Source organism: Balaenoptera borealis (assembly GCF_965194805.1).
Source record: "Balaenoptera borealis genome assembly, chromosome: 16".
NCBI lineage: Eukaryota > Metazoa > Chordata > Mammalia > Artiodactyla > Balaenopteridae > Balaenoptera > Balaenoptera borealis.
The window spans coordinates 62940616-62957438 of record NC_138872.1 but is presented as its reverse complement, the minus strand read 5'-3'; the positions used below and the strand labels follow the sequence as shown (position 1 = coordinate 62957438).

General features: G+C 45.5%; 1 protein-coding gene across 3 annotated transcripts in view; it reads left to right on the top strand.

The window, feature by feature from the left end:
- Nucleotides 1-16823, top strand: part of MYH11 (myosin heavy chain 11) — a gene marked incomplete at its 5' end in the record, with an annotated part of 109277 nt that overhangs the window by 31560 nt on the left and 60894 nt on the right. For all 3 annotated transcript variants that reach the window (XM_082360751.1, XM_082360750.1, XM_082360752.1), the window contains 2 exons: nt 155-182; nt 15134-15236. In XM_082360751.1, the coding sequence (XP_082216877.1) occupies nt 155-182; nt 15134-15236 (131 nt within the window). The remainder of the gene's footprint in view (nt 1-154; nt 183-15133; nt 15237-16823) is intronic.

Genomic DNA, 16823 nt, shown 5'->3' with positions numbered 1-16823 from the left:
CTATGCCCTGGGCAATGAGCCCAGCTGGCCCCTTGTTGCCCCCAGTGGGGCCAGCACGTAGGAGCTTAAATGGGAGGCCCGGGAGGCACCATATCCAGACCCTCAGCTCAGAGCAAATTCTAACTCATGGCTCTTTTTTTCTTTCTGTTCTCAGATCGAGAGGACCAGTCCATTCTCTGCACGTAAGTGGAGCTGCTTTTTCTTTTGTTTTTCTAGAGTCAAGATCCAACCTATTAAAGAAAAAGGTCCATGAGAACAGGGCTCTTTGATGTGTTTGCTGTTCCACGCACCCTGCCCCTGCCCTGTCCCTGGCACAGCGTAGGTGCTCACTAAACATTTGTCGAACAAATGTTCTGATGCTGAGGCTGGCACCCCTAAACTGCCAGTGATACCTGGTGCCATCTTGTTCTGCACCACCCCCTTTTAAAAACCAGCATTTATTGAACACTTACTGTGTGCCAGGTCCTGAACTAAATATTTTACAGACAGAATTGCATCTAATTCCATAACAGCTCTGTGAAGGTAGATGCCATTTCCGTTGGTGAGGAAGTCTTGGCTTGTGTTAAACAATGTGTTAAACAATCACCCTCAAATTTCACAATTAGTAACCACATTGTGCCATATTTGGTGGCTGGTATCATTATTTCTTTGAAGACCTGGATACATAGTCAGAAGATACTAAACTCAATTTAGAATCATTCAGAGGGTTTTCAGTGTTCAGGAAAATCTCTCCTGTGGTGGGCAGAATACAGGTATCACTTGGAGAATTTGTGGACTTAGTTCAGACCACTGCAATGAAGTGAATATCACAGTAAAGCGAGTCAGGCAGATTTTTTGGTTTCCTAGTACATATAAAAGTTATGTTTACACTATACTGTAATCTATTAAGTGTACAGTAACATTATATCTAAATAAACAACTGTACACACCTTAATTAAAAAATACCCATTGCTAAAAAATCTTAACTATCATTGAGCCTTCAGGGAGTTGCAATCTTTTTGCAGTAGTGACATCAGAGATCACTGATCACAGATCACCATGACAAATAGAATAATAATGAAAAAGTTTGAAATATTATGAGAATTACCAAAACATGACACAGAGACATGAAGTGAACAAATGCTGCTGGAAAAATGCTTGACACAGGGTTGCCACAAATCTTTAATTTGTAAAAAAACACAATATCTGCAAATTGCAATAAAGCAAAATGCAATACAAGTGCCTGTGATGGTCCCCCAAAGGTCTCCACCTCCTAATCACCAGAACCTGTGAATGTGTCAGGTGACGTGGCAAAGGGGAATGAAGGTTGCCATGGCATTACGGTTGCTAATCAGCTGACCTTCGAATAGGGAAGGGATCGTAGATTATCCAGGTGGGCCCAATGTAATCACAAGGTCCTTACAAGTAGAAGAGGGAGGCAGAGGAGGAGTCAGAGGGAGATGCAATGTGAAGGACTTCACCCACCATTGCTGGATTTGAAGATGGAGGAAGCCCAGGATGAAAACAGCTTCTAGAAGCTGGAAAAGGCAAGGAAACGGGCTCTCCCCTAGTGTTCCCAGAAAGAAACACAACCCTGCTGACATCTTGGTTTTAGCCCAGTACAATCCATGTCAGACTTCTGCCCTCCAGAACTGTAAGATAATCAGTTTGTGTTGTTTTAAGTCACTAAGTTTGTATAATTTGTTACAGCAGCAATGGGAAACTAATACACCCTCCTTCCTTCTTCACCTCTACACCCACTCCTATCTCACTCACTATTCAACAGATTGAATGGGTCTGTCCCACTGGTGAGTACTTGGCGTATAGGAATGAACCAAAAATAAACGACCCCTCTTCTCAAGAGGGAAGACAGCAACTAGAACAATAATTACACACTTCCCTTTGGTACTGCTTGAATTTACTGTTTGATCCTGTGAAGGTACTACCTTTTCAGGAACAAAAAAAAAATACATACACATTTTAAAAATCACTTAAAGAAATGTGTAATTACAAACTGAAAATTATGAAGAATGAGACATGTAAGGAACTAGGAGAATGTGTAAATCAGAGAAGTTCTAACTGGGGAGAACACTAAAGGTTTCCCAAAGAAGTGATGCAGAGATGATGAAGAAAAGAGAGGAAGAGTTTACAGCATATGCAAAGACCCTGAGGTCAGATAGAGCGTGTTCTATTGGAGAAACTGAGAGATCAGTTTGGCCAGAGTGTGTCTCCCAACAAAAGCCCTCTGTCTGAGAAGAGGTATTACAGGACATTTAGGACTGTGGTTGCAAACTCAAAGGCCAACCAAAGTCAACCAAGTACTGTTAATGTGTGAAAAGGCCTGGGTGTAGTACAGTAGGGAATGGTGGGGAGTGTGGTGAACTGGAGAAAATGGCCCATCTGAGGGGGGGAGCTGCTACCCCTCTTCTGTCCACTGTTGCCAGGGGAGAATGCAGGTCCAATGTTGCCAGACTCTCCTACATTTCAATAGAAGCTGGAAATCTAGGTTTTTATGTGAAATATCAAATTTTTAAACATTGGCACCTAATTTACATGAACACATATGCACAGAGCTCCAGCCAAATAAAGTCCATTTGTGGGCTGGCTTTGCCAATGGGCCACCTGTTTACAACCTCTGTCCCAGAACTTTGGGCCAGGAAGGGTCCTCAGAGATAACTGAGCCTGCACTTCCTGCTCCCCACACACACCTGGTCAGTTACAAGGGTTGCAGGAAATTTTCATAGAGCATCAAAATCGGGAATGATTCATATCATTTAATATGAAAGTGGATTCAAGTTGGTCTCCGTAATAATATCTCCCTTTCATTCACTTGTATTCCAAATATTGCTTTGAGGGGGTGGGGCGGCGGGAGGGTGATAATTATGGTGGAGAATTGGGTCAGTAGCACATAGACAAGCTGGTTATGGCCAGCGTGAGTTGTGTGTGTCAGGGCTGGTCATGGCTGTTGGCGCTGGGGTCTCATACCGTGCACGTAGCTTAGAGAAACCAACCACGCGCTTCGGGAGGAAAACAAGCACTGGTGGATCTAGTGCAGGTGAGGTCACCACCATCCACCCAATGGATGTGTTCCAGAGTGAGGGTGAGAATAGACATGGGACTCTGCTGGTCCCTCCACTGGCCTCGTTCCCCTGTGGCCCTGACAGTGTGAGCATCTCGCCTCGCCGAGCCCATTCTCTCCCCTGCATTGTCCGTATTGCACACTCGGAATCCCTGCGTCTAGTTGGCATTTATACACAGAGGCTGCTTTAGAAGGGCGTTACATACCAAGCCACAGGTGCATTGCTTTGAGGATGTTTTAAGGGACTTTTCAATTTTACCTTTCTGTGATTGATTGTGTTGACTTACAGGCTGTTGGTCCCCAGCCTCCATATCAAATGTGACTCCACTTCTCTGCAGGTCTCATTAGAATCTAGGTTCATCCATGGAAGGGACTGTCCACCGAGTTGTCATTGAAAGCCTCCTTAGATTGGGGGTTACAAGCCAGACCACCCGGGTTTCGATCCTGGCTCTGCCTCTCACTAGCTTGTAGCTTCAGGTACAAATGTAACCTCTCCAGGGCTCCGCGTTCTCACTATAAAGTGGGGAAGTGGGAATGATGATAATGGTACTGAATGGTACTTAATAGGGTTGTTGTGAAGGTTACATATATATATATGTATGTATATGAATATGTATATGTATATCTATATATACAGACACACATACTCATATATATGACTATGATGTATATATCTGACTAAGAACCAAGCCCTGTAAGCTAGATATTCATATGTCATGACTAACGTGTGTCCTGGCAGAGCAGAGAACTCACTGCTCAAGTCCAGTTACCTCATTTTTATAGAGGAGGAAATCAGAGAGGTCATGAGATTTGCCCAGAGGCACACAGCGAGTTTTTGTCGATAGTGAGACCTGGACCTAAATTTCTTGAGGCCATTGGAGGGCCCAACCCTCATTCGCTGGCCTTCACTGAGGAGCCAGCCACAGCCCCACCATCCCCTGCCCCACCGTGGACTGTGGCATCAGGGGGTGAGGAATGGCTGGCATCTTTCGTATTTAGTGCATCTATTTGGAGGAAAAGAGCTGCAGCCTGTCTGCCCTGGCTCAACCACTCAGGGTATGAGCTGAGACCCGAGTGATGAGAGGGAGCAAGCCCCGAGGAGGATTTGGGGGAGGAGTTTCGGGTGGGGAACAGCGAGGGCAAAGGTCCTAATGTGGGAACCACTTGTGTTTTGAGGGTCAGAGACGGTCTGAGTGGGTGGGGCGCAGGGAGGAAGGAGGAGGGTAGGAGGATGTGGTCGAGGACACGGTCACGCAGGGCCTTGCAGGCTGGGGTGAGCGTATGGACAAGAGGTTAGAGTGGATCTTTCTGATCATTCAAGGAGGCGAGAGTGCCACTTGGGGATGCGCACTGATGCCCTAGGGTCTGGGGGACTGGGACTCAGTGGCAGGAGATGCTGGTGTCAGGCGACTCTCCCCTTCAGGGGAGGCAACTCAGGCCACCAGGTGCCTCTGTCACTCTCCCTGGGGCCAGTGCTGACTCTTGGAAAACTGCAGGCTTCCCAGGGGTTTGCCTTGGTTGCTTCACCCATGGCCTGCATTCACTCCCAACCAGGCTTCCTACTTTGACCCCACCTGCCCTCATCCCTTCCACCCTGTTTCTGAAGAAGAGGGAGAAACACTTTCTGGCAGAAGCCTGCAGGGTTTTTAAAGGTGTTTTTGATAACACAGTGCAGTGTTGAAGGGGCGCAGATGTCTCAGGAGAGTAGCCGCTGTGCTTAGATGGCGAGGCTGTGGAGGCACAGGTCTAGGTTTGCTTTCCCACTGTGCTGCATGCCAGCAATTTGTTCTTGGGCAAGTTGGTTAAGCCTCCCAGCCTCAGTCTCCTCATCTGTAGAATGGGGGTATCAGTTGTGCCCACCTCCCAGTGTTGTTGGGAGGATTGAAGGAGCTGTGTAGGGGGGAGCTGAGCACGATGTTGGCACAGTGCAGGTGCCCATGATTGGCTGCTGGGGTTCTGATGCAGCGCCGTGGTTAGTATCAACCAGAGTTCTGCTGAGCCCTGCTTGCTTGACCATGAACTACATAAAACCACCTCAGATACCTCCAGTGTGGGTTCTGTTAGACCTCTCTCCACAACAGTGGCTGCACATCAGGTCTTGGGCAATTAGTTCAAGAGACTGATGGCCTGGCTTCACCCCCAGCAGCTCTTGACTCAGTGGATCTGGGGTAGAGCTGGGGAAACCTGTGTTTTTATCTAGTGTCTTGGGCGACTGTGAAGCTGCAGAGCCAGTCAGCAAGCTGGCAGGGATTGGAAGCACTTGTCAAGGGTCGTCTACACAGGGGACGCTGAAGGGGTGGCTGTGTCTGAGCTGTGCACCCCCGTCTGCTCTGGGGGGGGGTCTGGGGGGGTGTCTGGGAGCTGAGCCTCCACCAGCAGAGGGAGGGAGCTGGGGTGCTGCCCCTCTGCAGCCCACTGGGAGCTCAGAAGGGCGGGAAGCGTGAGTCAGGGAGGACTGGAGGGTCCTGGAGATTCTGATGCACACTTTGCAGTGAGGGTGTCTGGCTCATCCCCCAGTTTGCTGACCCATCAGTGCAGGCCTTGTAGTAGGAAGACTTCTCAGGTTACCTGGTGGCTGCAGGGGTTAACGAGGGCCCCCCCCCCGCCAGTCTTGGCTTCTGGGGAGCCTGGGCTGGGAGTGAGCCTACCCAGAGATCGGGGTCCTCAGACCGTTAGCTGACTCTCCTGGCTGAGGAAGTAAAGTGATAGTGGGGCATTTGGGTCCCTTTCACTCCTAAGTGATGCTGTGACAACACTCGGAGGCACTGAGCAAGGCGACACGAGGACATTTTGGCTCCAGACAGACCAGGTTTTCATTTTGGGGGTGGCTTGTGTGCTAGATGGAAAAGAACAGAGTCCTGGTCTCAGCTCTGTCATATTCCCATGACATGATCTACAGAAAGCCACTGACCCTGTCTGAGCCTCAGTTTCTTCATCTAGAAAATGGACAACTGCACCTACCTCACAGAGTGGTTGTAAGGAATAAATGGGTTAATTCATAAAAAGCTCTTAGCACAGTGCCTAATGACGTGTTAATGCACAATGAACACAAGTGCTACTTGTAAGTTACATTTGAAATTTCCACTAAGCCCCCAGACATTCTAAGTGAAACCAAAGAAGAAAGTATAGGGTAACAGAAAAAGAATGGTAGCTATTAATATGTATAATAACCATGCCCATGGGTATTTTATCTTAATGCATTTTTAGGCATGGCCAGTGAATCTACAGCTGGCTGTTTAGAGATATTCATCTTAACCCCAGACCAGGATCTACAAATGCAAATGCCTAGGAGAGACTGGCAGGTAATAGAAAGGAGTGAAGTGGGACGGGAGTGGCAATAGGGAGTGGTGAAGACTGCAGCAAATTGGAAAGCACGTATCCATTCAAGGGAACAGCTGTGATTCTGCCACAGACAATTGATCCCTTGGGAGAATGTCGACCCAGTGTTACCAGAGGTCCTTGGGTTTGTCCCTTCCTAAGAGAATCCAGAACTTTGGAGTTCATAAAACACAATGGTTGTATACTCCATATGCTTGTCTGCCCTTGCTTTTTCTATCCAACAGTGTGTTTTAGAGTGCATTCTGTCTGATCATATATAGTAGTGGCTGCCTGGAGATGCTGTATTTTATTTTATCAACCCCTATGGATCATAATTTTGGTTGTTTCCATTCCTTAAAAAATGTAAAGAAAATACACACACACACACACAATTGATCATCATTATTCACTGATTCTGTATTTGCAGGTTTACCTACTTGCTAACATTTATTTGTACCCCTAATTCAATACTCATGGTGCTTTCGTGGTCATTCGAGGACATGTGCAGAGCTAAAATCTGGGTCCCCTGACGCACACATTCCCAGCTGAGGGGGAACAAGGTGACACTCGGCCTTCTTGTTTCAGCTCAGACTGTAAACGAGGGTCCTCTTCGTGGCATATTTAGTGCCATGCTTTTGAATTTTTGTAGCTTTTTTTTTTTTTTTTTAGTGATTTTGCTGTTTAAAATGTCCACCAAGTGTAGTGCCGAAGTGCTGTCTGGTTTTCCTAAGGGCGGGAAGGTTGGGATGTGCCTTATGGAGGAAATACGTGTATAGATGAGTCTCCTTCAGGCATGAGTTACAGCGCTGTTGGCCATGAGTTCAATGTCAATGAATCAACAATATATTAAGTAAAGTGTCTTTAAACAGAAACACACATAAAGTTATACTATAGTGATTTATTGATGAAAATTTGGGGACCAGAAGCTCACAGGAACCTACCTGTGTGTTTCCCCTATGAGTGACGATGGTTCAGTGATCACTAATTCAGTGTTTGCAGTGGCTTCATAGAGCATAACTAGTGTGAACAACGAGAATGACTCGTGTGTGTGTGTGTGTGTGTGTGTGTGTGTGTGTATACAAACATATGCCTCTACATACACAAACATACATTTTAAACTTCTAACTGAAAGTTAGTATCTCCTTCAATTAAAAGCAATGTCAACAAATCATGTTATTAACAGAATTATTCACAGTATTAACAGATAGTAACAGTAACCCCATTGTTTCTAGACTTTTGCTCCACAACTTTCTCTGCATGTTTAGAGTTGTGAATGACGGGTTCTGAGTTCAGTTGCTAAGGAATTCTAATTGCCATAGTCTTGAAAATAGAGACTGCTATCTGCTTTTCAAAAGTGCTTTTCCAGATTTTTTTCCCCCAAATGTTCCTTACAACAAACTCCCAAGGCCAAAGGACAGACTCAGGCAACAAATACTTATTTTGCACCAACTGGCACCAAGCAGGTGCTAGGCCTGGGGGTCCTGGTGTTGAACCAGATAAATAAGAGTTTCAGGTGGCGATTTAATTGTGAAGACAATGAAATGCATTGAGAGAAGATTTAGAAAATTTGTAATAAGTTTGGGGTTGATATGTATAACGATAGAAAACTGGGAAACACTAAGACAAGGTAATTATTAATTCTAGGGGAAATCAAAGTTAGGCAAGAAGGAAGAGTAATCACAGTGACAAAGGGGCCCAGCCATGTGCAGTGTTTCCATCATCTTTATAATGCAAACCCTGAGCGTTGATCTAGCCGGAAATACTATATGTGACCACATTGCTTCTATGGGGAAAGAGGAGAGGGTTAAACGGGAGCTAAATTATCATCTTCCACAATGGGAAATCAACATTTGATGTTTAACAATGAATAATCAAAAATTAGTGATATAATGCTACTTAGGTAAGTGTATATAAATGCTAAAACAACCTGCTGACTCAGTTTCCTAGTCTTTTCCAGCTCCCAGAGGCTGCTTACATTCCTTGGCTTGTGGCCTCTTCCTCCATCTTCAGAGCCAGCAGTGTATTTCCTAATCTCTGTCTCTGACCCTCCTGCCTGCCTCCCTCTTATAAGGACACGTGATTATACTGGGCTACCGGGATAATCCGAGATAATTATCCCTTCTCCAGATCCTTAATTTAATTTAAAAAGTCTCTTGTCTCATGTAAGGTATTCACAGATTCCTGAGATTAGGATGTGGGCATCTTTGGGGGGTGGGACATGAGATCAGAGAGAGGTGGGTGAGGTCTTCTAGAGGAGTCTGAACTTTAAAATGGACAGAAAAGCACTGGAACACTTCAGCCAGAGGTCAGCAAACTCTGACCAGTGGGCCAAATCTGGTCCCTGTCTGTTCTTTTATTGTTTTATTGGGACATAGCCACTCCCATTTGTTTCCACATTTGCTTTTGTGCTACAAAGACAAAGCTGAGTAGTTAGGACACAGAATGCAGACCCCACCAAGCCTATAGTATTTATTATCTGCCCTTTACAGAATGGTTTTCTGACTCCTGGCTTAAACAATAGAAAAATATGTCTTGTATTTTAATGATAGTATGAATATTGAAGATAATGATATAAACAGAATATATAAGCATTAGGAGAGAAATGGTTGTAAAAGTAACAATAGGTAACATTTTTGTATACCTGGCATTGTTCTAAATGTTTTATATATTCACTCATTTAATCCTCATAACAATCGTAGAAGTGCTTTTATTATACCCATTTTATAGATGAGGAAACTGAGGCATGGGAGTAGTTAAATGACTTGCATGTGGTCACATAGGGCAGAGCAGAGACTTGAACTCAGGCAGTCTGGCCCTGGAGCCCATTGTGTTATTCTGCTGATTGATGCTGCAGGGGAAAGAGGCACTGCTTTTGCCTGGGGAGCTGGAGGCAGTACTCAAAATAGAGGCAGTGCTTAACTGGGCTTTGTAGGATGTATAGGAGTTGGACAGCACAAATCCAGAGGACTTTGCTGGCTGCAGGGGTGGGAGTCACATGAGGACCAGGGACTGAACAGCTCTGAGATTCAGAGGCAATTTGGCTTTGCTACCAATGGCAGACCACGGCTGAAATGGACTCAGAAATGGTGTTCAACCCTAGGAGCTAGGACCAGCTACCTGACTTGTAAAATCATGCAAAATGAGAATGCTGAGCCCCTTGTTCAAAGGGAACCCTTTTGCACTGTTAGTGGGAATGTAAATTGATACAGCCACTATGGAGAACAGTACGGAGGTTCCTTAAAAAACTAAAAATAAAACTACCATATGACCCAACAATCCCACTACTGGGCATGTACCCTGAGAAAACCATAACTCAAAAGGACACATGCACCCCAATGTTCATTGCAGCACTTTTTACAATAGCCAGGACATGGGAACAACCTAAATGTCCAATGATAGATGAATGGATAAAGAAGATGTGGTACATATATACAATGGAATATTACTCAGCCATAAAAAGGAATGAAATTGGGTCATTTGTAGAGATGTGGATGGACCTAGAGTCTGTCATACAGAGTGAAGTAAGCCAGAAAGAGAAAAACAAATATCGTATATTAATGCATATATGTGGAATCTAGAAAAATGGTACAGATGAACCTATTTGTAGGGCAGGAATAGAGACACAGATGTAGAGAACGGACATGTGGACACAGAGGGGGAAGGGGAGGGTGGGAAAAATTGGGAGATTAGGTTTGACATAGATACACTACCATGTGTAAAATAGATAGCTAGTGGGAACCTGCCGTATAGCACAGGGAGCTCAGCTCGGTGCTCTGTGATGACCTAGACAGGGGGGTGGGGGAGAGGGAGGTCTAAGAGGAAGGGGATATAGGTATACTTATAGTTGATTCACTTCATTGTACAGCAGAAACTAACACAATATTGTAAAGCAGTTTTACTCCAATAAAAAAAAAATTAATTAAAAAAATTATTTAGAAATTCAAGATCGCAACATCAGAGCATTAAATCAAGCACAGGGCCCTCCTCAGTATGGTCTCCATGGGACTGCACAGGTCACACACCCATGAATCCAGCCTGGCTGGGGGCTGAGGGGTTAAGCTGCCATTGGGTAGCTCCTTCCAGCCACTGAGGCTGGACTGATTAAAAGGACTTGGCAGTGGGGTAATTACAAGGCCAGGAGGCCATATATGGTCACGAGTCCAGGTTCTCCTCCAGGATGAGGGAGCTGGGCACCAAGTCCCCTAAGAAACAGGACCAAGGTTTAGGGAGCTCAGACCAGGAAGACATCTTCATCCCCAGAGTCCAGGGTTCAGAAAAGCAAAGGTATTAATGTTTCTGAAGCAGCCCTGAGCACATCAATCTTCAGATGCTCATGAGCCTGGAGCTTGGGTTGTTTTCTTTGGCACAACCTCCTAGGATAATTTATTTTTATCAGTAAAACTTGGAAACTGTTGAGCCAAGCAGCCACGTGGGGAGAAGCAGATCCCCAGAGTCTGTGTCTCACTTCCCCGCCCTTGCGAGGTAGAAGACCAGGGCCACAGTCATGGTCATGCCAGTGTCTTTGTTGTGAAAAGGAGGAGGTGGGAGAGGCTGAAGGCAGAGATGGAGAATGAGGAAATCATGGTGGGAAAGAGGAGGGGGCAGTAGTGATCTGGGGTTGCTATGTGCACAGCTGTCCTGATTCTTGCCTTGGATCTGAATGGGCTCAGGATCAGCTACATAGGTAGTCTTCCTCACTCAGGTTTTCTCTCCTTCCTCTTGCTCTGATCAGAACCTGGCCCCTTTGGTTTGGAGTGATGTCTATCAAGGGTTCTGACATTAGCCTAATTGAAATAATTCATACTAAGGTGTGAATGACTGAGTGGCTTGGTTCATTGGTTCCTGGTCACATTTTCAAAGAGCCTATTAAGGCAAGTGAAGGCTCCCAGAATATATGGAAGAACTCCTTGATGGAGTGGGGTAAGGGCTTCGCTCTGTCTTTCCTGCATTCTATCTCCTTGTCACACTTTTAAAAATAAAAGTGTAGTGGGCACAGGGAGATCAGCTCGGTACTTTGTGACCACCTAGAGGGGTGGAATAGGGAGGGTGGGAGGGAGACGCAAGAGGGAGGGGATATGGGGATATATGTATACATATAGCAGATTCACTTTGTTATACAGCAGCAACTAACACAACAATGTAAAGCAATTATACTCCAATAAAGATGTTAAAAAAAAGATCAATTTCCAACTTTTCATGCCAATTTATTGATAAATTAGAATGAATACATGGCAGTCATTCACGAGTAAACTGATTTGAAAAGAAGATCTAAATGGATTATTATTAGTCTTTAAAACTAAGAACTGTAACTCAGTAACTTAATTTCCAAGGGTAAGCTACACGGATAGTTTGTTCCTATAACAGCTTAGTGTCCACCATCTTTCACTTAAATACATCAAGACTATTTTCAAGGTTTGATGACAACCTCTAGTCATATAAACTATACGCCACAAGAGTTTGTCTATTTCAAACCACTTTCCTTTTTGCTCTCTTGCAGAGCTAGACATTCCAAATAATCAATGCTGACCAAACCTTCATACAGATAGCTGCAATATAGCATTTCATTCCAAACACCTGTTAGAGCATAATTAAAATATCCTTTAAAAATCAATCTTTTCTGAAACTATGCCACTCAAAAATCGGTGTTTATGAAGCAATGCTTGTATGATTTCAGTTGCTTCAAACTGTGCCCTCATGCTGGCAGTGAGGTTTTTTGCCTTTTGTTGCCAATAATAAATTATAGCCCTGAAGTTATAAAATATCTAACTTCCTCCACAACTAATGTGATATATTTGTAAGACTTGTGTTAAATAATGTTTGAAAATAATTTCATGTGTAAAAAAAAAGTGTAGTGGGCAGAACATGGGCTCTGGCATCAAGCAGACCTGCGTTCAAATCTCACTCCTCTATTACCTATCTGTGTGATAGCAGGAGCAGTTATGACCTAGAACGCTACTTCAACCTCTCTGAGCCTCAGTTTCCCCAGGTGGGTGATGGGGATAATCAGTGACTCCTTCATTAGGTTGTTGGATTAAATAAAAAGATTTCTGAGCCCAATAACATAGAGTAGGTCTTCAAGAAATATCAATTCCTAGTCCCCATTCCCTTCCTCTGACCTTAGAAAGCAAGTTCCTAGAGGGTTAGGCCTGTGTCATGGAATGACTTGGTGAAATGTCATAGAAAAAGTCTTGATTGCATTGGAACCAGAGACTTGATTTCAATGCTGTGTGTGCTCTTGCCTCGCTGTGTGATCTAGGGCAAGTTGCTTACCCACTCTGGCCCAAAGTTCCTCTTCTGTAATAACATGAAAGTGATATGTCCCCTTCAGGATTGGGGGAGGGGAGGTAAAGGAGATAATACATGTGAAACAATTAGCATAGGGCCTCCACTCCCCTTGAAAAGTCAATTCTCTCCTTAAAATTAAAGAAAAAAAATTTTTTTGGACTCAACTGTCCTCCTCAAGAAAATGAAGATAATGCCTCCATGGCTCGCATTTCACAAAGTGCCTCTGAGGCCATGCAAAATAATGTGACCATTGGGAATAAAGGCCATTAGGAAAGGGGAGAGGACAGTGTTAATATCGTCGTGAGACGTGGAGAGATGTTTCAACCTTCCTGGAGATCAGACACTTGATTTCCAGATGGTGACCCATGGGGTTGTGTCTGACAATTCAGGGCACATGTTTCTTTCTCTCCCTCCCGCCTTCCCTCCTCCCTTCCTTCCTCCTTTCCTTCCTTCCGTCCTTCCTTCCTTCTTTTCTCCCTCCCTCTCTCCTTCCTTCCCTCCTTCCTTCGTTCCTTCTCTCTCTCCCTTTCTCTCTCTTTCTTTCTTCTTTCTTTCTTTCTTTCTCTCTCTTTCTTTCTTCCTCCCTCCCTCCCTCCCTCCCTTCCTTCCTTCCTTCCTTCCTTCCTCTTTCTCTCTTTCTTCCTTTTAGCCATGAGCAAAGTTATTAATGGGCCCTTGGCAGAGCAAGTTAATTTCTTTATTTCCTAATTAGGAAAAAGGGCAAGCACTGCACTAGCGCTGGTGGCACTGGTTCAGCGTGGAGGACCTTGAACCGACCTCGGGGTAGACAAATTCAGACTTAAAAAAAAATTAGTACGTTTCAGAATATTCAGTGAGCTCAGCAAATGAGAGTCTAGGCAAAGGAAGGAAAAACAAAAAACAAAAGAAAATCAGAGGAGAGGACAAGAGGGGAGGAAAGATTTGGTTGAAGTCATCTTTCCCTTTCACTGAGAATAGTGGGAGTCAGAGGCAGTGTCTGGAATCCTTGGATGAAACAATTCCACCACCATGATCTCCAGTGGCCAAGAGGTAGCTGGTTCAAGAAAGCCATTTTGGTAAAATAATCCACTGCTCATATTCTAGGAGTATTCTTTTGATAAGACAAACAACGCCCTGCTGATCTAAACTTATCAGTCATTTACACTTTAGCATGAATTACTTCAACCAGGTTTATTCTTTGATACTTGACTGAGATCATTAGCTAGCCACCTGACCATTAGAGTGGGGTTCTCCAGGGGATGAAGGGGCTTATGTCTGTCCAGTGGCTGATGGGATAACCAGTTCTTCTTCTCCTTCGTCCCCTTCTTCTTCTTCTTCTTCTTCCCCTCTTCTTTTCCTTCGCCCTCTCCCCGCTCCCCCTCCCTCTTCTTCTCCTTCTCCTTCTTCTCCTTTTTTGTAAGGGGAGCTTCTAAAACTTTTACCTTATATCCTGGTACTCTAAGAGGTACTTATGTCCTTCCTGGAAGGCAGTCTCTTGCCTGATCATTCCGTCTCTAACAAGGCTAATAATGTCTTTCTTTTTTCTTTTTAAAATTTATTTATTTATTTATTTTTGGCTGCATTGGGTCTTTGTTGCTGTGCGCAGGCCTCCTCTGGTTGCAGGAGCGGGGGCTACTCTTCGTTGCGGAGCACAGGCTTCTCATTGCAGTGGCTTCTCTTTGTTGCACAGCACAGGCTCTAGGTGTGTGGGCTTCAGTAGTTGTGGCTCGTGGGCTCTAGAGCGCAGGCTCAGCAGTTGTGGTGCACAGGCTTAGTTGCTCCGCGGCATGTGGGATCTTCCCCGACCAGGGCTCGAACCTGTGTCCCCTGCATTGGCAGGCAGATTCTTAACCACTGCACCACCAGGGAAGTCCCTAATAATGTCTTTAAAATAGATAATTTGCAGTAAAACTATTCTGTATGATACTGTAATAGTGGATACATTTCATTACACAGCTGTCAAAACCCATAGAATGTACAACACCAGGAGTGAACCCTGATGTAAGCTACGGACTTTGGGTGACAATGATGCATCAGCGTGGGTTCATCGACCGTTACAAGTGTACCACTCTGTTGGGGGATGTTGATGGTTGAGGAGGCTGTGTGTCAAGGGGCAGGGGCAGGGACGTATAGGAACTTTGTACCTCTGCTCAATTTTGCTGTGAACCGAAAACTGCTCTAGAAAACGAAGTATTTATTTTTAAAAGTAGACAGTTCCAAGTAAACCTAAGTTTGGACCTTGGTAGGAAAACTCAGTTTTCTCTTTTACTCTGTTCATCTACATCCTTTCCCGCATCCTCTCGGGAGGAGTGGATTGAGATATGGAGCAGGGTTTGAAACCCAGCCCAGCTCTCTGCCAGTGGTGGGCAAGTCTCCTCCCCTCTGGGAGCCTCAGTTTTCCCATCTGGCAAATGGCACGGAGCTGTGGAAAAGTACCCACAGAACACCTGCGTGGGGCTGTTTCCAGTGGGTCATTGTTCCCGTGTCTTTCAGAGGCGAGTCTGGAGCCGGGAAAACTGAAAACACCAAGAAAGTCATCCAGTACCTGGCCGTGGTGGCCTCCTCCCACAAGGGCAAGAAGGACACAAGTATCACGGTGAGTGGTAGTTCCTGCCCTGTGGCCATGACTTAGCAGATGGGCCTCCGGGCTCGTGGGCTGACCGAGGGAGAGACAGCACCGTTGAGAAGGCCAGGACTCAGCGTTGTAAGGACTCAGGGCTGTGTTTCACTGCCCCTCCCCAGACAGCTCACCAGAGGGATGTTTTTCCTCCTAGGTGGGCCCATGTGGGTCTAGGTGATTTCTCGCTTTAGCCAGGATCATCTCCCGAGGGGTCCTTTCCTGTGAAATGAGAGGAGTGTTGATTGACATCAAAGCTTCTCAACCGTGGCACCAAAATCATTTTGGACTGAGTAATTGTGGGGCTGTCTTATGCCTTGGAGGATTTTTAGCAGCATCCCTGGCCTCTCCCCACTGGAGGCTGGTAGCAACCCCTCCCCTCAGTTATGCAACCAAGACTGTCTCTAGACATTGCCAGGTGCCCTCTGGGGGGCACGGTCACCCCTGATCGAGAACTACTGCTGAACTGAATCTCTGTAAATTCCCTAGTGTTGAGGGACACCTGTCATTCTTCCATGTGTCCCTCAGATGGGAACCCCAAGGGATGGGAACATTGGTGTCACTCAGCATACGGGCTTTGGTCCAGTGCCCTTGACTGAGCATCTACTGTATGCCAGGCGCTGCCAGGATGGGGTCCAGCGATGAGGCTAAGAGGCACTGTTATTCTAGCTACTGTGCTTTTGGACTCGTGGGAAAGAGAGATAGTCATCAAATAATCATACAGATCAACCCATGATGATGCAGTTTGATTAAGGGCTTAGAAGGAAAAGAAGAGCAAGTTTCTAGAATCATCCCTTCTTGGGTCCATCCCTCTCTTCCTCCTCCGTCTTAGCCCTGCCTCGTCTGTCCCAGAGGAGGCGACAAGCGATGGGGCTGCTTGAAGGACCTGCCAGCGCCTCTGTGTGAAGGTTTGGGGTGGGGGCAGGGGAATGGCAGAGCGGAGGCCTGAAGAAGGCTTGGGGTGTCACTGGTTCCTGCCACTCTGGATCTTGCTTCTGGGGCTCGGAGGCAACACTGGAGCAGCCACGGAGACCAGTTTGTCTGGAGGCCCTCGGAGATCTCGGATGGGCACCGGTTGTAGCCTGGGGAACCTTCCTCCCTCAAACAGACACAGGAAACCGACACTGTCTCTGGCACCGTGTATAGGAACAAATAGTGCCAAAGTTCACGTGGCAGTTAAACACTGCTTCCCACCGCCTTTCCTTATCCTAGAATAGTGATGATAAGTAATAGTAATACTTAATAATAGTGACTGATCTTTATCAAGCACCTGCTATGTGCCAGATACTTTTTTCTCTGTGTGTGAGAACACATCTCAGACAGCGTCTCATGAGACACAGTTTTAAAGAGTGCACCTCGGCCCCAGCAATTAAAAAACTTTGAAATGTCTGAATCTCTAAGAAATTAGAAAAGAAAGCAGCAAAACAGAAAGGAAATTGAATCCAAGAAAAGTTGCTGCTTTCCTAGTTGGAGAATTTTGGAGAATCCAGGCTGTCTGAGCGGGGGGATTGAAATCGTATATTCTCCAGACCCTTATGTACGTGTGATGGAAATAACACTGACATT